The sequence below is a fragment of the Anolis sagrei genome, chromosome 1, assembly GCF_037176765.1.
Source record: "Anolis sagrei isolate rAnoSag1 chromosome 1, rAnoSag1.mat, whole genome shotgun sequence".
Lineage (NCBI taxonomy): Eukaryota > Metazoa > Chordata > Lepidosauria > Squamata > Dactyloidae > Anolis > Anolis sagrei.
This window is the reverse complement of record NC_090021.1, coordinates 163,819,838-163,840,790: the sequence shown is the minus strand read 5'-3', so window position 1 is coordinate 163,840,790 and position 20,953 is coordinate 163,819,838. Positions and strand designations below refer to the sequence as shown.

Sequence of the window (20,953 nt, the reverse complement as noted above, 5' to 3'; positions counted from 1 at the left end):
AAAATCTCCTATACATACCGGGCCCTAGGGAGGTACACCTGGAAGCTACAAGGCGTAGAGCTTTTTCGACCTATGCTCCAATTCTGTGGAACTCTTTGCCTCCATACATTAGAGCAATGTCGGAGTTGCGACCTTTTGTAAAGGCGTTCAAGACTTGGCTGTTTGGTTGTGCATTTAAGTAATCGGATCTAATTTGCCAAATAGTCACTGTTGAATGTTTTTATGTTGAATGTTTTTATATTGTGTAAATGCTATTTTAGATTGTAAGTCGCTTGGAGCACCTTGGTGGAGAGCGACTAATTAAGAAATAAAGTGAAGTGAAGTGAAGTAAGAAATTGCTGATTGATGTATATAATGAAGCTTGAATTCATCTTTCTTGTACTTCTCACAATCTTGCTATTGGATCCATTGCTGATTATAATCTTTAGAGTGTTAAGAATTGTACAAAAGCTATTTTCATTCTTTTAAATCTCACCCTACTTAATTATTCCTTAGAGATACCACATTTAAGGGTCAATATTGAGTGATGTTCCTACTTCTATTTCTGATGAAGAATCAAGGGAGAAGCTATATTGGAGTCAGTATTTGGAAGTGCACTTGATTTGTGAAGTACTGGCCAATATGGCTGTGTCTACACTAGCTGGTACATTTGGAGCTAGTCCAGAGAGGAAATGGTCCAAATTGACACTGTAGGCAGCTATAAGCACCCTGCCAAATTCGCTGTGGTGGTGGGTTGGAATCCACATGTCATGCCACCTTTCGTGTTGCTGGTCACATTGTCTGCAGAGGTCTGTGTGAATGGTCATCAGTGGCATCCTGTTCTGATATCTGCAAAGGGCATCCATGCGAGCAACAAGAAGGAGGAACCATTCCTGTGTGGATAGCAGACTGGTCAAGATCAGATTGCCCCAGTTTTCTACAGTGCCGTAAAGCATTTTCTGACTTTTTCTGAAGCAAGGCAAAGACTATTTTTTTATTTATTCAACCCAGAATAACCTGCCATAAGTAAACAATCCCATGGCTACAAATTGGGTTTATGTTTACCTTTCTTCACAGCTGCCACGAACAGTGATAATAGGGCAAATTTATCCAAATACTAAATTGTGCTAGGTGCCTATGTTATATCCTGTCTCAGAAGTTTCTTCTTTTTTGTGGTGAATGAAAATATAGTGGGAAAACTAAGAAATGAAACAAAGATTACTTTGTGTATGGATAAACCTATTGGTCTAAAGTCCAAGTTGTGTTGGTTTGGCAGTGCAAGTATGACTTAACTTTTCATCCACTACTTGGCTGACTTTTAGGCTTGGGCGGTTTCGTTCGTTAATTTCATAATTCGTTATTAATTCGTATTTAAATTAGTTTATGATCCAATATTGAGCCATGCAGGAATATTGAGCCATGCAGTGTGAGGAGTAAATTAGATTCAAAACAATTTTTTTCAATTTATTTCATAATTATTTCATAATTATTTTGTAATTATTTCGTAATTATTTCATAATTATTTCGTAATTATTTTGTAATTATTTTGTAATTATTTCGTAATTATTTTCGCATGTCTGTTGCAAGTTTTATAGTTATTGTTTGTTTTATCACACCAACAGTCAACAACAGAGGGAGAGGGAAGCTTCAGAAGTTCCCCCGTCCCATTTGGAGGTATTTTTTTAGCATATTGCGCAATCGCGTCCGCCATTAACGATTCGATTCGTAATTATACGAAATTCCGTATATTTCGAAATTTTTAAAAGGAAAGTTTCAGAATTATTAAAAAAAACGAAACGCAAAGGCGTTTGTAAAGGGCGTTTGTAAAAACAAAACGAGTTTAGAACCAAATTTTTCCGTGGTTACCGAAGCCTACTGACTTTGCCTCAGTCCCAGAAATGATTATATAAAGATTTTCCTACTCGTAAGAGTAAGTTTTGGAGTATGAGCAGAAGGGAAGTTCCCTCTCATCCCACCCCTGAATAAGTGGATGAAAGCGGAAGTTGGATTTAGGCTATTGAATCCAGTCTTGTCAAACAAAAGTATGAGGTTGAAAGAGACATACAAGGCAGATAGTACAGAGAATTTGTCAAGGAAAATCAAGAAGGAGGACACCAAGGCCATAGCCAGAGCTTGTTACTAGTAGAGCTGCACAGACTTTTATTGAATACAAACAATAGCAAACACAGCAGGCTCACAGAGACTGGAGCTTCCTGAGCTAAATCCAAAAGTCTGTGGGCAGCTGTTTTCAGAATACTTCCATAGGTTCCTGCCACATTTTGAATTTAATTTCATTATCTCCATTTATGAAATAATTCTATATTTAATGAAAGATTTTCTCACCTTGCTCTCTGCCTGATAATAAAAATGGCTTACTTTGGCTGTGCCACATTGGAAGCAGCATAGACTGATTACATGGCAACCAATGAGGACCTCCTGTTGTTGCTCACTGGCTCCTGCATGTTTTGCTTCCTCCATGAAATGGGAGAAGCCATGCCACATTCTAAGGACATAGATTCAAACATCTCCAAGGACAAGCAAGGTTCAAAAATGGAAGGAATAATGGAATAATTCAGTGAAATAACTATTTCAAAGCAACTACGCTCTAGATGAGGTCTGATCTCAGAACTACTGCAAGTGCTGCATTATTTAAAAAAATGAAAATGCTAAGATACCTTAGCTAAATAGAGCTAAACAGAGAGACTAATGAGAACAACCTCCATCTGAAGTGTTACCAAGGGAAACCCCAGCGAAACCTATATAAAATAATTAGCACTGTACATCTGAAACACAGACTGGTCTGGAGCATAAATTTAACAAAACCAGGAGCACAAAATGCAACTCATAAAGAAACTTATTCGTACATGCACGTGTACATATGTGTATGTGTGTAATAGACATACACATGCACACACACACACACACACATATACGTGTATTTGTTATCAAAGAAATAGCCAAGGTAGATAAGGGTTGTGCAATAAATATACATATTATAGAAGATGAAAGAAGAGTCATTGGCTTGATAGGATCAGATGATGCAGAGAAAGGGATGGTGGGTAGAACTTAGAGTGCACCCATTCCAGTAACCTCAGATGTCAGCCTAGAATAGATAAAGATAAAAACAGAAAAGTGGGATTTGGTGGGAGGAACAAGTGCAAAATGTTTAAAAGAAAGAAATCAAGGATTCATCATCTTTGTCCCCCCCCCCCCAAAAAAAGATTGATGAATTCATCCCCTCCCATATTCACAAAAACAACATTTCTAGATGAATTCACTTTTTGCCTGGAAACTCTGCATATTGTGAAAATATAATCTGTTCACATAGATATTTGAGACATTTGTATTGCTATTGCGGAAATTTTAGTACAAAATGAAGCAACAATAAAAGCAGAAACTTACTGGGATTATTTCATGTGTAGTGTTAAGTGTGTTAGACAGATCTTCAATATGTTAATACAAAACATACGTGTGTGTGTGTGTGTGTGTAAATTTTCATGTAAGCCTTTGTGTAAACTATGTATTTCAGGTGAAATTAGGCCTAATACACTACACAGTCAATTTGCGGAGCTTTTTTTAACTTTTTATAATAAACTTGTAAAATTGATAACAATAATTTATTGACTCAATAAATGCCACAATAGAACAGAGTGCAATCTGATGATGAATGGATGGAACATATGTAACTTGTGAACCAGGAGGAAAGTGTTCCAATCATGTAAGTATTACAACCAGATTTACCTGTGTCTAATGCTCATCTTTTTGGGCTAAAATACATTCAAATTGCGAACACTGACCAACCAATATGAAAAGGGCCAGAGGAACCTGGGATTCCAGAGGCTGGATATGGCAGAGGCGGTTCCCAGTGATGCATTATACTCGAATAAATGCAAATATTAAATGAATGCAGTGACACTTGGGGCTCCTTTGTTGACTGGCTACTGCTCCTCCTCCTTAGAACTAAAGATATGCACCAGAGTTTTCCAAAGTCAGCATAAACTTGTGATTCTTTGGATCACTGTGTGTATTTCCCAAGGTAAAGCAGGGTTCTCTCAAGTTAACAAGACCAAAGATGGATCCTAGGGCCCTTCTACACATGGCTAAAAACCCAGACGTAACCAAGTTAAAAGGGACTAGCTAAATAAAAACAATGCCAGGATGCTAACAGGAGCGGCACTCAGTGATCACACTACTCCACTCCTGCGCCAGCTCCACTGGCTGCCAATTTGCTACCGGGCACAATTCAAAGTGCTGGCTTTAGCGTTTAAAGCCCTAAACAGTTCTGGCCCGACCTACCTGTCCAAACGCGTCTCCTCCTATGAACCAGTTAGGACATTAAGATCGTCTGGGGAGGCCCTGCTCTCGATCCCGCCGGCTTGACAAGCACGCCTGGCGAGGACGAGAGACAGGGCCTTCTCAGTGGTGGCTCCTCGGCTGTGGAACATCCTTCCTGCAGATATTAGATCGACCCCCTCCTTGCTGGCATTCCGGAGGAAAGTAAAGACCTGGCTGTTTGAACAGGCATTCGACTAAGAAGTGTAATTGATTGACTGACTATCGGAACACGGAATATCGGATAACAAGTTTGGATTCTGATTTCATTGATGAGACCTGATGGATTTGTTATATTGATGTAGTGATGTATTGATATTGATGTTTAATGATTTGTGATGCTATTGCTTTTAAATGCTTAATGATTTTGTATTGTGTATACCTAAATTGTTGTAAATCGCTCTGAGTCGCCTAAGGGCTAAGAAGAGCAGTATACAAATTAAATAAATAAATAAATAAATAAATGTTTAACCAAAGTGCAGGCGGAATCGGATTAACAGCTGAAAAGCATGTGTTAAAAAGGTGCACTTAAAACCCGACTCTGCCTGAAAAATGTGTACCTTCGTATGACTGTATATTCCTTTCCCTTCCCCCTGTGTGGACTTCTCCAGCACACGTGCACTTTTTTGAAGGCCTAAACAGCTGATTAACTGATTGGGCTGCCAAAACATGGAGCCACAGACACACAGGTAGCTCAAGGGAAACACAAATGGAAAGCAATTAAAATTCTCTCTTGAATTTTATAATATTAGAGAGCTGGAATTAACAATTGGGTAAAGAGAGAGATCTGACAACAGCTTTTTTTTAAAAAAAACAATTCACTCCGTTATGCACTGGACCTCATATGTGTACATGCAAATCTGCTTGTGTTTACATTAAGATATTTGCATGTGTGCATATGAGGTCCAGTGCACAACAGAGTAATTTTTTAAAAAAACTTCTGACAGCTGTATCATGTCTGCCCTCCATCTTGTTCCGCTACAAAGGAAGGCTTTGAGGATGGTAGGGACCATTTCCCAGGACTCACAGGCCTATCTGCTTCATCCCACTGAACAGGTGAAGTGTTTGGGAGAATGGTTTATCATTCAATGTATTGTCGAAGGCTTTCATGGCCGGAATCACTGGGTTGTTGTAAGTTTTTTCAGGCTATATGACCATGTTCTAAGAGAAAATGCCTCTAGAACATGGCCATATAGTCCAAAAAACCCTACAACAACCCAGTTTACCATTCAGCTTATGCATACTACATTTTGAAATTAAATGGATGATTTTCCTACCTTCATCACACACTTTTCAATCTATCTATTATACTCAGGAGTCCTCAATTGATTTGCCATCACACAGTTGAGATTTGTCCCCGCCCACTGTCCCTTTCCCATTTTCATTGTGGAAAAAAAAAAACCTGAAGAAAATTGCTGACAGTAAAAGATAGCTGTTATTTTGGAAAGTTATGTACGATTACAAATATTTAAAATCCATCAGTCCATAGCATCGATTCATGGCAGTTGAAGTGGTGTCAAACTGTTATAATTCAACAGTGTAGATGCAGTCATATACTTACCTGGTTCCCTAACCAAATTAACAGCTAAGAGATATGCCTAGCAGCAGAAATCGGTTGTGATCCTGTTTGTTAGTCAGACAATCATTTGTAAGAAAGGACTAGAATCCATAAGAATCAGAACCAGAATCACCAGCAGAACAGTTCTTTCACCCAGTGCAGCTCCTGGCCGTTAAAGTGGATGTGAAGAAGGAAGAGATAGGCCCTAAAGCTTTGAAAGATTTTCAAGAGTTTAATTAAAGTTCAATTATTAACTTTTGTACCCCGCTAGCATCTCCCGAAGGACTCGGTGCGGCTTCAATGTACTCCCCAGAGTGCCCTTCTTGGGGGAAAAGAGTCTGTCTAGGAAAGGAACCCACCCCACCCCCCAATCATTTCCAGTCTAGTGGAAGCTGGTCTGAGGAACTCTATTTTCACTCAGTGAGATGGGACCTCCTGCGCCCCCTGAGAAGCCTCCGTTTGACACCCCTCTTTTTTCCCCTCCTTAGACTACATTGGCTCCATACCTGTTCTGAATTCAGCTCCTGATGCTCCTTTCAAACCTCAGCTCTTTTTCTGTATAGAAACCAAAGTTCACAGATGCAACACAATGACAATGGAAAGGCTCAAGTGAAGCAAGGTGTATATTTTTTAAAAGAAAGCACAAGAGAATGCCTGGAATGGCACTGTTGTGGGATCCAGCTAGGTAGAAGGATGTGAGAAGGAATACAAGGATGAAAGAAGATATGGAAGAGGGAAAGAAGGGGTCAAATGAAGAAGAGAAGATATTGAAGAAAGGAAGGAAGGAAGGCCAGTGAAAGTAGGGAAACAAGGATGACAGAAGAGTTGGAAGAGGGAAATAAGAAATCGAAAAGGAAAGGAAGGTATGGAACAGGAAAGAATGGTATGGAAGGGGAAATATGGGACATAAAGAGGAAAGAAGAGGGAAAGAGACAAAGAAAGAAGGGAAGGGAGAAAGAAGGGAATGAAGAGAGAAAAAAGGGAAGGGAAGAAAGGGAAGAAAGGTGGAAAGAAAGGGAAATGAGAAATAAGATGGAAAGTATGAGATAGAAGGGTAGAAGGAGGGAAGAAAAGGAGAAAGAAGAGATGGAAGAGGAAGGAAGGGAAGGAGAAAGATGGGAAGGTGGAAAAAAGGAGGGGAATGAGAAAGAAGGGGAAAAGGGGGGATGGAAAGGAAGGGGAGAAAAGAAAGGAGAAAGACGGGAAGAGAAAGGAGCAAAGAAAGGAAAGGTGAAAGAAGATAGGGAAGTGGAAAAGGATAGATAGTTTGGGAATGAGAAAGAAGAGAAGAGAGGGGGAAGAAAGGACGGAAGGAAGAAGGAAAGGAGAAAGAGGGCAAGGAAGGAAAGAAGAAAGAGAGGAGCGAAGAGTAAAAGAAAGGAAAGGAGAAAGAAGAGAGTATAGGAGAAAGGGGGAGAAGAAAATGGAAAAGAAGGGAGGAAAGGAGGAAGAAGAAAAGAAGGGGGAAAGAAGGGAAAGAAATGAGAAGATTTCTCTCTAGGAGATGAATCCAATGTCCCGTCCCGCCCCTCCTTCCTTCAGCTACCAGGCTAGCCATCCTCCTCTCTCCTTGAGCAAAAGGTGAGCAATGGGTAATGGCGGAGCCTTTTCTCAAAAGGGCATTTTGGCTCCCCTCACAAATTGTGTAAACTTTTCATTTTAAAGCAGAGAATGGGGGAATATCATCACATGACAGAACTGGCCATTTTGCACATCTGTATGTGGATAATTTACAAAAAAAGTCACTTGCCAACCAGTTTAGAATGCATCTGAAAAAATAACCCTTTAAAACACTTCATTAAATACTACTGAACCACCCACTTAAGAATAGCAACCTACTGCTGTAATTTGTTGATTGGGCTTGGCCTTATGTAAGCCGTCCCAAGTCCCCGTTGGAGAGATAGTGGCGGGGTATATTGATGATGATGATGATGATGATGATTATTATTATTATTATTATTATTAGGCTTCAGGTGGTTATCTTTGTAATAGCTGGAGAGATCTTTCAAGGCATTGTTCATTTGTTCAGTCGTCTCCGACTCTTCGTGACCTCATGGACCAGCCCACGCCAGAGCTCCCTGTCGGCCGTCACCACCCCCAGCTCCTTCAAGGTCAGTCCAGTCACTTCAAGGATGCCATCCATCCATCTTGCCCTTGGTCGCCCCCTCTTCCTTTTACCTTCCACTTTCCCCAGCATAATTGTCTTCTCTAGGCTTTGCTGTCTCCTCATGATGTGGCCAAAGTACTTCAACTTTGTCTCTAGTATCCTTCCCTCCAGTGAGCAGTCGGGCTTTATTTCCTGGAGGATGGACTGGTTGGATCTTCTCGCAGTCCAAGGCACTCTCAGAACTTTCCTCCAGCACCACAGCTCAAAAGCATCGATCTTCCTTCGCTCAGCCTTCCCTAAGGTCCAGCTCTCACATCCGTAGGTGACTACAGGGAATACCATGGCTTTGACTAGGCGGATCCTTGTTGCCAGTGTGATGTCTCTATTCTTTACTATTTTATCGAGACTGGACAGTGCTCTCCTCCCAAGAAGTAAGTGTCTTCTGATTTCCTGGCCACAGTCTGCATCTGCAGTAATCTTTGCACCTAGAAATACAAAGTCTGTCATGGCCTCCACAATTTCTCCTTCAAGGCATTAGTAAGCTGGATTTCAATTGTTTCAAAGTCTTTTGCTTGTGTTGTTAGGCCAGGGTCATCAGCATATATAAAGCTCTTTGTGAGTGGTGGTTGTGATAACTGCCTCATGAGATGACTGCTTTAAGCCTATAGGAAGCTGATCAAATGCTGTGGTCCTCTACTTATAAAACAACTGCAGTGAGTTCTCCCTCTTTATTGGCCCCTCATTTGTTTAAGAAACCCACTTTTTATAAATACTAGAACATCCAGCTGAAATTGCAAAGTTGTGAAATGGAAGCAGTGGGAAAAATTATTTATCATCTGGTTGATTCACAAGCCCAGTGACTAACAGCACACCTACACTGACCACTTAGGTTTCACCATGCAATGTGGTTTATGCTTGAGCATACTGATGTGTATTAAGGGCTCTATTATGGTGTATCTCTACGTGGGGTTGCCTTTGAAGACTTCTCGGAAGCTTCAAATGGTCCAGCGTTCGGCAGCCAAGCTGCTAACAGGAGCGGCACTCAGGGAGCATACCACTCCTCTGTTGCGCCAGCTCCACTGGCTGCCAATCTGCTACCGGGCACAATTCAAAGTGCTGGCTTTAGCCTATAAAGCCCTAAATGGTTCTGGCCCTACTTACCTCTCCGAACGCATCTCCACCTATGAACAGACTAGGACATTAAGATCGTCTGGGGAGGCCCTGCTCTCGATCCCGCCTGCATCACAGGCGTGCCTGGCGGGGACGAGAGACAGGGCCTTCTCGGTGGTGGCCCCTCGGCCGTGGAATGCCCTACCTGTAGACATCAGACAGGCCCCGTCACTGTTGACGTTCCGGAGGAAGGTGAAGACCTGGCTCTTCGAACAAGCGTTTGGCTAAATCAGTGCAATTGATTATAGGAATACGGTGCAATCGAACATAGGAACATGGAACAAGGATTATGAGAATGGTTCTGATTTGGTGCTGAGGCATTATGATAATGATTGTTTATTGTTATTGACTGTTATGTATAATGTGTTTTAATTGCCTTTGACACTGTCTTGTGATTTGTACTGTGTAAACCGCTTTGAGTCGCCTACTGGCTGAGAAAAGCGGTATAGAAATAAAGTAAATAAATAAATATCCCTTGACTTTGTTTACCTGGTTTTAAAGCCCTTAATGTGCATTGTTGCATGCATTTGTGATGTGCGCCATCTAAACACTGCGCTGTCATGTTGCCTTCAAACTGCATTAAGTGATCTGTGCAGATGTCCCCTATGTCTGCAAGACCACTGCACCAGTTCTTAAGAGTATATACTCTTTTCAAAAAAAGTACAAGAGTTCCAATGATCTGTCATACCTGGGTGTACATGGCTGCCATTCTTGCTTGCACATATTTCTCTTTCTGTAAATATTTATGACCACAGACTGAACAGTGTTTTGTATATTTCATGTTTCCATTAATGAAAACACAATACTTACCACAATCTGCTTCACTTTATGCCCTGTTTAGCTTAGTTCCTTTTTTGTTCATGAAAATCACAGAGGAAGGAAGGAATGAGCTCCCCATTAGAACATCTCACCTGGCATTGATGAGGTACTGAGCAAGGCTGATATTAGCTGGGGTTCCGGTGATGGTAATTTGGCGTTCTGATGAACCTTCTGTGGCATTGGCAATTTTGATCTGTGCTCCAGACATCTGTCTAATTTCATTTATTTTGGTCCCTTGGCGTCCGATTATGCAGCCTATTAGCTAGAAAAAAGGCATGGGGGAAATTCTTAAACAGAGTCATTTGATATTACAAATTGTAAATATAATAGAGCTAGTCATATATCTGATGCAACTATTTCCAGTTGATTTCAGTTTATAACCTGTGGCATTTTATAATAGTTGGGAGTTTTATTTTTATTTATTATTATTATTATTATTATTATTATTAGTTTTATTTTCTGAACTGTTGCCTGATTGATCTTGCCCAGGTTTCACCTTGTGAAAACTCCGTAATTTATGCAGCTTTATAAAACTATGGCCTAAATCCAATTTTTAGTGCCAGCTAAAGTACAATCCTGATAGAGTTCCTACATTTTGGGCTGAAACATGCAAGGGCTATACAGCACAGGAGGAAATTCTCTATCTCAGCTTCAGCCGGCCATGTCTCTAATTTTCTACTGCCCCCATTCTCTCAACAATGCCCATTTGAGAGGACTCTGTGCTAGAGAACTGGAATGTAACCATTGCTTTCTTCCAGTGCTTTGCCATTGTTCCTAGCCTAAGACATCCATTCATTTCTTTCCTTCTATACGTTTTCAGAACTATACTTCCCATGTTTTCAGAATGGAGAAAGGACTTCTACTTCACATTGAGCACTATAGAAGATTGAGGTCTGTGTCATCTACTCTCCTTAAAAACTCTCCTTTCTAGGTGCTTAGAATGGAGATGAATTTAGCATGATTCTTTATGTGCAATCACACATTAACTTTGGGTTGTTGTAGGTTTTTTCGGGCTATATGGCCATGGTCTAGAGGCATTTCTCCCGACGTTTTGCCTGCATCTATGGCAAGCATCCTCAGAGGTAGTGAGGTCTGTTGGAACTAGGAAAAAGGGTTTATATATCTGTGGAATGACCAGGGTGGGACAAAGGACTCTTGTCTGCTGGAACTAGGTGTGAATGTTTCAACTGACCACCTTGATTAGCATTTGATTGCCTGGCAGTGCCTGGAGCAATCTTTTGTTGAGAGGTGATTAGATGTCCTTGTTTGTTTCCTCTCTGTCAGGCCCGTAGCCAGGATTTCGTTTCGGGGGGGGGGGGCTAAAAAATTTTCAGGGGGAGGTTTGGGGGGGGGGGGCTGAGTTTCGGGGGGGGGGTGAGTCTGAGTGAAAGAGGGTCTAGCCTAGCAAACCTTTTGTATCATTACCCGAATACCCCCATGCATATGGGATATATTGAGTATGGTGATCAGATCATGATATGAATAAACATAACAGTTTAAATAATGCACCAGTAAGGCCTTTTCACGAACCACCATGAGAATTTCGGGGGGGGGGGCTGAAGCCCCCCGAGCACCCCCCCCCCCCCCCCCGGCTACATGCCTGCTCTCTGTTGTTGTGCTGTTCTAATTTTAGAGTTTTTTAATACTGGTAGCCAGATTTTGTCATTCCACAGATATATAAACCCTTTTTCCTAGTTCCAACAGACCTCACTACCTCTGAGGATGCTTGCCATAGATGCAGGCAAAACGTCGGGAGAAATGCCTCTAGAACATGGCCATATAGCCCAAAAAAAAAAACTACAACAACCCAGTGATTCCAGCCATGAAAGCCTTTGAGAATACACATCTTGTAACATTTTTCACAAAATCCATGATCAAGAATTAGTCTTGATCAAGAATTAGGTTTGTGACCCTTTGCTGACCTTCTGACCTGAAAAATGACTCAAGCATGACAAAAAAGCAGAGAAGAGGAAAATCAAAATTAAACCAACAGCAAAAAATTATGAAAGAATAAACAATCCAGGTAAAGTACACACTAAACTAATGACCTTTCAAAAAAAGTGGGGAATGGATCTACTGAACCTTCAAACTATGGGGTGACCCAAAGTTTAGGTGTATTCGTTACAATGTTTTGAACTTGGATATTTAGATAGCACAAATCGTATAAGGAAGATACTATTCCCTAGTTAATTTTTGATTGACCTATCCCTGGTGAACTATTGATTACACTTTTCCTTAAATTTTGTGATACAGCAGATCTGTTAAAGTCTTTATTCTGTTTCAGTTGTGTTGTTAGGCCATGGTCATCAGCATATATAAAGCTGATGACCTTGGCCTAACAATAACAAAGTATATACTTTTAAGGACCACTGTACAAGTCCTTAAAATCCTTATATACTTTGTTATTGTCTTGATCTTGATCAAGAATTAGGTTTGTGACCCTTTGCTGACCTACTGACCTGAAAAATGACTCAAGCATGACAAAAAGCAGACAAGAGGAAAATCAAAATTAAACCAACAGCAAAAAATTATGAAAGAATAAACAATCCAGGTAAAGTACACACTAAACTAATGACCTTTCAAAAAAAGTGGGGATGGATCTACTGAACCTTCAGTAGATCTTATGAAGCTTTTAAGCAGAGGCTGGATGGCCATCTGTCAGGGGTGATTTGAATGCAGTTTTCCTGCTTCTTGGCAGGGGGTTGGACTGGATGGCCCATGAGGTCTCTTCCAACTCTTTGATTCTATGATTCTATGATTCAAACTATGGGGAGACCCAAAGCTTAGGACTATTCATTACAATGTTTTGAACTTGGATATTTAGATAGCACAAATTGTATAAGGAAGATACTATTCCCTAGTTAATTTTTGATTGACCTATCCCTGGTGAACTATTGATTACACTTTTCCTTAAATTTTGTGATACAGCAGATCTGTTAAAGTCTTTATTCTGTTTCAGTTGTGTTGTTAGGCCAAGGTCATCAGCATGTATAAAGCTCTTTGTGAGTGGTGGTTGTGATAACTGCCTCATGAGATGACTGCTTTAAGCCTATAGGAAGCCGATCAAGTGCTGTGGTCCTTACTTACAATACAACTGCAGTGAGTTCTCCCTCTTTATTGGCCCCTCATTTGTTTAAGAAACCCACTTTTTATAAATACTAGAACATCCAGCTGAAATTGCAAAGTTGTGAAATGGAAGCAGTGGGAAAAATGATTTATCATCTGGTTGATTTATCATCTGAACATTAGGAAGAACTTCCTGACTGTGAGAGCCGTTCAGCAGTGGAACTCTCTGCCCCGGAGTGTGGTGGAGGCTCCTTCTTTGCAAGCTTTTAAGCAGAGGCTGGATGGCCATCTGTCAGGGGTGATTTGAATGCAATATTCCTGCTTCTTGGCAGGGGGTTGGACTGGATGGCCCATGAGGTCTCTTCCAACTCTTTGATTCTATGATTCACAAGCCCGGTGACTAACAGCACACCTACACTGACCACTTAGGTTTCACCATGCAATGTGGTTTATGCTTGGACATACTGATGTGTATTAAGGGCTCTATTATGGTGTATCCCTTGACTTTGTTTACCTGGGTTTAAAGCCCTTAATGTGCATTATTGCATGCATTTGTGATGTGTGCCATTTAAACACTGCGCTGTCATGTTGCCTTCAAACTGCATTAAGTGATCTGTGCAGATGTCCCCTATGTCTGCAAGACCACTGCACAAGTCCTTAAGAGTATATACTTTGTTATTGTCTTGATCTTGATCAAGAATTAGGTTTGTGACCCTTTGCTGACCTTCTGACCTGAAAAATGACTCAAGCATGACAAAAAGCAGACAAGAGGAAAATCAAAATTAAACCAACAGCAAAAAATTATGAAAGAATAAACAATCCAGGTAAAGTACACACTAAACTAATGACCTTTCAAAAAAAGTGGGGATGGATCTACTGAACCTTCAAACTATGGGGAGACCCAAAGCTTAGGGGTATTCATTACAATGTTTTGAACTTGGATATTTAGATAGCACAAATTGTATAAGGAAGATACTATTCCCTAGTTAATTTCTGATTGACCTATCCCTGGTGAACTATTGATTATACTTTTCCTTAAATTTTGTGATACAGCAGATCTGTTAAAGTCTTTATTCTGTTTCAGTTATTAAAATAAAATGGGGTTTCTAGGAGCTCTTTTAAGAAAGGAGATAATTAAAATAAATAAATAAACGTAAATTATAGGTTTGTACCTCATGAAACGACTAGAACCAAAACTGCCATTAGATTTAGCTATAACCTCAAAGATCACCAGAGATATAGTTATACATTTGAAACTTTCTTCAGTCTGAGTCTCTTTACCCCCCAAATCTCATTTAAAAGGTAAAGGTAGTCCCCTGACATTAAGTCCAGTCATGTCTGACTCTGGGGTGTGGTGCTCATCTCCATTTCTAAGCCAAAGGGCCAGCGTTGTCCGTAGACACCTCCAAGGTCATGTGGCCGGCATGACTGCATGGAGCGCCGTTACCTTCCCGCTGGAGGTACCTATTGATCTACTCAAAAGGTACCTATTGATCTACTCACATTTGCATGTTTTCGAACTGCTAGGTTGGCAGAAGCTAGGGCTGACAGCGGAAGCTCACGCCACTCCCCGGAATCGAACCTGTGACCTTTCGATCAACAAGCTCAGCAGCTCAGTGCTTTAACCCACTGCGCCACCGGGGGCTCCATAAATCTCATTTAGTATCCTGGTTATCTTATCTCTGAATTAGGCCATGCTATTTTATATCCCATGCCATTTTGGCCATGAACGCTAATATTTCATTTTATGCAGGCATGAGGGCCACAGAACAAAAAGAATTATTTTGTCTCATGGAGCAGCAAAGTGATTTGACAGCTGTGGCCACACAAAAACCCAATTTGAATAGTTCTGATACAAAATTACTTGTGGAGAAGTCTCAGCGCATGACATACCCATGCTGCATTTGTAGCTGGATAGTTCCAACTGGCCAGATAGATGTGGGGATGCTTCCTGGGAACAGGGATGAGAATCCTAGGAGGCAATCCCAACAGATCTCATACCTGCAAGAACTATTTTTAACCTGGAATAAAGCTGCATACACAAGTTTATTCCAGTGTCATTTGGAGACCCCAGGCTAATGGGACTCCTATGCCATGTTATGGGTCAGTGTAGATGGGGACCTAAGAACATTTCAGATTATTAAACACCACTGTATGTAGCAGAGAAGGCTACAATACAAAACCAGTAATGTGGTGAGCCCTACAACAACCTCTACTACTACTACCACTACCACTACCACTACTACTACTACTACTACTCCACAGAACCTGGAAAGATCATTGACAAATGAAATAAGAAATGTATTGTCGAAGGCTTTCATGGCTGGAATCACTAGGTTCTTGTGGGTTTTTTCGGGCAATAGGGCCATGTTCTAGAAGCATTTCTCCTAACGTTTCGCCTGCATCTATGGCAAGCATCCTCAGAGGTAGTGAGGTCTGTTGGAACTAGGACAATGGGTTTATATATCTGTGGAATGGCACTGCAGACTGCTTCAACCAGAGAAGTCAGCCATAGCAGAGCACCTGATGAACCAGCCTGGACACAGCATATTATTTGAGAACACAGAAATGCTGGACCACACCTTCGGGCTGAGAACAGCGGTATATAAGTAAGGTAAATAAATAAATAAATAAATAAATAATAAACAACCACCATGTCAGACTACACAGAGAAGCCATTGAAATCCACCAGCATGTGGACAATTTCAACAGAAAGGAAGAGAACATGAAAATGAACAAAATCTGGCAACCAGTATTAAAAAAAAACTCTAAAATTACAACAGCAAAACAGCAGAGAGGAAACAACCAGGCACATCTTAACACCTCTCAACAAAAGATTTTCCCAGGCTCAGCCAGGCCTTCAAATGCTAATGAAGGTGATCAGTTGAAACATTCACACCTAGCTCCAGCAGAGGAGAGCTCTTCGCCCCACCTCAGCCATTCCACAGATATATAAACCCATTGTCCTAATTCCAACAGACCTCACTACCTCTGAGGATGCTTGCCATAGATGCAGGCGAAATGTCAGGAGAAATGCCTCTAGAACATGGCCCTATAGCCCGAAAAAACCCCACAAGAACCTAGAAATAAGAAATATTAACTTCTTAATTATTCATGCCAGCCGACATTCTAGATAGTTACATGAACTAATACAATACAATAGATTGCTGACAAAACAAGATTTTGTTTTCTTTTTAAATCTAAACTGTAGATATTAATATAGTCAGACAGAAGACGGTATGTTAAGGGTATAATGAATTATCAACTTCACTTCTGTTACTTCATAAAAATGTTTTGGAAAGCATGTAAAACTCCTTGATACTTCAGTTGGCCACATTTTCCATCAGTAGGCTATGTGTGAAACCTGGATTTTTCTTGGTATTAACAACATGAAGGTTGTAAACACAATGTATGAAAAGCACAGCTGCACCAAATGTCTTGGACTGAAATGTTCCTTGGATAAGTTAGAACCTCAAATGAGATAACTGGGAAGCACAGGCTGTTCTCAGGAGAACGTATCTGAGGAACATAAATCTTGCATTTACTTACTTCTAGATTTATAACAATTTTGGCCTGGGATTTAATGAATGAATAAGTTCCCCATCCCTGACCCCTCCCAAGTTTGCGTATTACTATTTAAATGCTAATGTTGGGGGAGCTCTGCACTAAAAAGGTACAGTGAGACTCAGATGGGTCTTCTTGACCCATGAGCCATGGTGCTGTTGATCATTTGATTAGCATAACAGAAATCCACTGAATAAATTCAATTTATGTAAGTATTGGTTTATCAAATCCCAATCAATTCAATGGGTTTATTTTAGTTTGGGACTAATACTTGGAATTAGATCAAAAATAGTGTTTCATGAGTTAACTCCCTCTGTGTTCAACATCTTTATTAATGACTTAGATGAAGGGTTAGAAGGCAGGATCATCAAGTTTGCAGACGACACCAAATTGGGAGGGATAGCCAATAGTCCAGAGGACAGGAGCAGGATTCAAAATGATCTTGACAGATTAGAGAGATGGGCCAAAGCTAACAAAATGAAGTTCAACAGTGACAAATGCAAGATACTCCACTTTGGCAGGAAAAACAAAATGCAAAGATACAGAATGGGGGGTGCCTGGCTTGAGAGCAGTACGTGTGAAAAAGATCTTGGAGTCCTCGTGGACAACACGTTAAACATGAGCCAGCAATGTGATGTGGCGGCAAAAAAAGCCAATGGGATTTTGGCCTGCATCAATAGGAGCATAGTGTCTAGATCTAGGGAAGTCATGCTACCCCTCTATTCTGCTTTGGTTAGACCACACCTGGAATATTGTGTCCAATTCTGGGCACCACAATTCAAGAGAGATATTGACAAGCTGGAATGTGTCCAGAGGAGAGCGACTAAAATGATAAAGGGTCTGGAGAACTAGCCCTATGAGGAGCGGCTTAAGGAGCTGGGCATGTTTAGCCTGAAGAAAAGAAGGCTGAGAGGGGATATGATAGCCATGTATAAATATGTGAGAGGAAGCCACAGGGAGGAGGGAACAAGCTTGTTTTCTGCTTCCTTGAAGACTAGGATGCGGAATAATGGCTTCAAACTACAAGAGAGGAGATTCCATCTGAACACAAGGAAGAACTTCCTGACTGTAAGAGCCGTTCAGCAGTGGAACTCTCTGCCCCGGAGTGTGGTGGAGGCTCCTTCTTTGGAAGCTTTTAAACAGAGGCTGGATGGCCATCTTCTAGGGGTGATTTGAATGCAATATTCCTGCTTCTTGGCAGGGAGTTGGACTGGATGGCCCATGAGGTCTCTTTCAACTCTATGATTCTATGATTCTATGTGTTACTACTTGAGTGCAGTGCTCATGCAAATTGCAATATATATCCAACATGATCTAAGCAAAAATTAGATGAGTTGAGAAACTTGTTGAGTGTTTTGAAAGCTCTCCTTCACTCTCATCCTGTGTCACCTAATGTCACCTGGTGCTGAGAACTATCAATAGATCCACATTTTCAATCAGGTGGAGACAAATATTAAGCTATACTCTGAACTAGCTTGACAAAGTTCTGCTATTGAAGGAATTGAAATACTTTACATACACTAGTAATTTCCAATATTACTTCTGTGCATGCAGTTTTTGCTGCAAAAGCACACTGCATACATTAGTTTTCCTCCAATAATATTACCAGATCAGCCCAATTATATCTGCTTTTCAGTGATTTAGCACTGCTGCTCTTTAAAAATGAAAACTATTTGAAATTTTTTGGAAATGATCTAATCCAGGGGGTGAGCAAAATGGCCTGCAGATCACATATGGCCCCCTGAGGTTGCTTTTATGACCTCAGATTTTTGTTTTGTTTTGCGTGTGGATGGGCGACACTCCTCCCTCCCACAGAACCAGAGATGACACGGACACATAGATGGAGTAAAAATGGCCACAACTTAATTTATTAATTACAGGAACACAGGGTTGGCTGCTAGGCATGGGTTCTGGATCAAGATCGATCAGCCTGCTGCTGACTGATACCTAATGAGTCCAACATAGGACCCACCAGCACAATACCGGGCCACATGACATGGCACCCCTGGAAACCGCTGGATGCTCCCTCCCCGCCAATAGGGGAGGGGCAGAACCAGATCCAGGGCCCATGCCACATGCCAACCGGAGTTGTGATGAACAGATAATGAACAACAACTGCAACAATAAACAAAATCATGAACATGCAGGGTGGGTGGGAGGACAACTCGAAGCAGGCCTGGTGCCTGCTGGGCCCAGCGCAGCCTATTTAAGGCTGCTGGGCACAGGGTGCAACCAGCCCCTGGCCAATGCCAGGAGCTGGGTGGAGCTGGCCTCTGATTGGCCAGCTGATCCAGTGGCGGGAAACTTCCAGCAATGCAGGGGCTTTTGGGAAAGAGAAGCCCCTGCTAACAACATGGCCAGAGGGAGGGTACCCCCCACCACAACAGGCCTTGCCCGGTAAGTCGGGCAATGAATTTGTTTTGCATTTTCCCAAAGCATTTTTTCAAGAATATCCTGATATTTTATTTTAGATGACATTGAGGGCATTTCCGCCATGTTTGGATCCTCTTCTCTTTGAAGCTGCAAAGGTTAAACACATATTTTTGCAAAAATTTTACAAAAATGCTTTGTGCTTTTCCCCCCAAGACAGATGTGATGTAGAGGTATGGCCCTCCGGAATTTTCTGGTGGCTAACACAATCGCCTATCCTTCTGTACGTGCCCATTCCTAATCTAGCACAAATTCTTCTTCAAAGAGAGGACTATTTTTCTGTCAAATATACCACAAAACATTAGATTTGGCTAGTAAGATTTTTTTCAACTCAATCACTGTGTGAATAAAATAAAACTAACAGCATTTTTGCCAACAAAAACTTAGTACTGATGCAATAGTTTTCAAATTGTAGAAAGCATAGTTACATTTTATTTCACACAGAGGGAACATTTCATTGAAATTTTCAATTCTGGATATTCCATTTTAGTAAAGATATATCTAAACTGGAATCACTTCATTGGTGGGCAGCTAAGATGGTCAAGGGCATGGAAAACAAGTCCTAAATGGAGAGGTTGGAGAAAACAGGTATGCTTAACCCAGAGAAGACAAGACTGACTGGGGATGGCATGATAAATCCGTCAAATATGATAAGAAATTGTACATATATGACAACAAGTTCATAATCCCTGTAACTCTTTAGGGCAAGTTTAGAAGTACTGGAGGGGACATCCTTTCCTTTTTTACAATTAAAAGAGACCTCTCAAGATATGCATAGCAATGTAAGGATGCCTTTTTTTCAGTGTCCCATGTAACTCCAAGACAGCTAAATGACTTACAGATACATAATAATGAATTTGATTGAAGAACACAAGCATTACCCACATTTGTTCTATTTATTGCAGGGGTAAGCAATAGGCTTGGGTAACCACGGAAAAATTTGGTTCTAAACTCGTTTTGTTTTTAGGGGGCCCTTGCGTTTCGTTTTTTTTAATAATTCCGAATTTTTTCTTTTAAAAATATACGAAATTTCGTAAAATTACGAATCGATTCGTTAATGGCGGACGCGATTGTGCAATATGCTAAAAAAACCTCCAAATGGGACAGGGGGAACTTCTGAAGCTTCCCTCTCCCTCTGTTGTTGACTGTTGGTGTGATAAAACAAACAACAACTATAAAACTTGCACCAGACATGCGAAAATAATTACGAAATAATTACTAAATAATTACGAAATAAATTTAAAAAATAGTTTCGAATCTAATTTACTCCTCACACTATTCCTGCATGGCTCAATATTGGATCGTAAGCTAATTTAAATACGAATTAATAACGAATTACGAAATTAACGAACGAAACCGCTCAAGCCTAGTAAGCAGCTCCTGCGTCCAAGGGAACTTTTGTCTGCAGGGACTTGATCAGGTCTTGCTGGTGTTGTTCCTGACTTTGATGACCCTATCACAATGTTTTCTTGGCCATAATTGTTCAGAGGAGGATTGTATTCACTCTCCTCTGAGGCCAGAGATAGCAACTTGCCCATAGTCTACTTCCATCAAAAATGCACTTGTCACGTTTTCACTCTCACATCAGAAATGATTCACTTTAGCTATGGAAAGATAGGCACACAGAGACATAGACACACACACAATGGAAATGTTTTACTTCCACAAGCTATGGGAAGTCTTTGTATACATTGCTTTAGAGGAGAACTGCTACTCCTGGAAGTTTCAAGGACATTGCTTTCACCTTTTGTCAATAATTTTATTTCATTTTTAGAGGAGCAAAGAAGGAGATGCATCTCTTTCCTATCTTTGATTTTTGTTATAATTAAGGAATCTGTTTATATATGGACGATTTAATTAGAACAAGCTCTCCACTTCTGATTTCATTGTTTTCTTTCAAAATTGGGTTTTGGAGAATCATTAGCAAT

At 40.7% G+C, this 20,953-nt stretch overlaps 1 protein-coding gene across 18 annotated transcripts in view; it reads right to left on the bottom strand.

Moving 5' to 3' along the window:
• Window positions 1–2,112: 2,112 nt before the first annotated feature.
• PCBP3 (poly(rC) binding protein 3) overlaps window positions 2,113–20,953 on the bottom strand; it is a 153,890-nt gene continuing 135,049 nt past the window's right edge. For all 18 annotated transcript variants that reach the window (XM_060783425.2, XM_060783431.2, XM_060783455.2 and 15 more), the window contains 2 exons: window positions 10,058–10,227; window positions 2,113–3,082 (listed from right to left, as the gene is read on the bottom strand). In XM_060783425.2, the coding sequence (XP_060639408.1) occupies window positions 3,046–3,082; window positions 10,058–10,227 (207 nt within the window). In that variant the 3' untranslated portion in view covers window positions 2,113–3,045. The remainder of the gene's footprint in view (window positions 3,083–10,057; window positions 10,228–20,953) is intronic.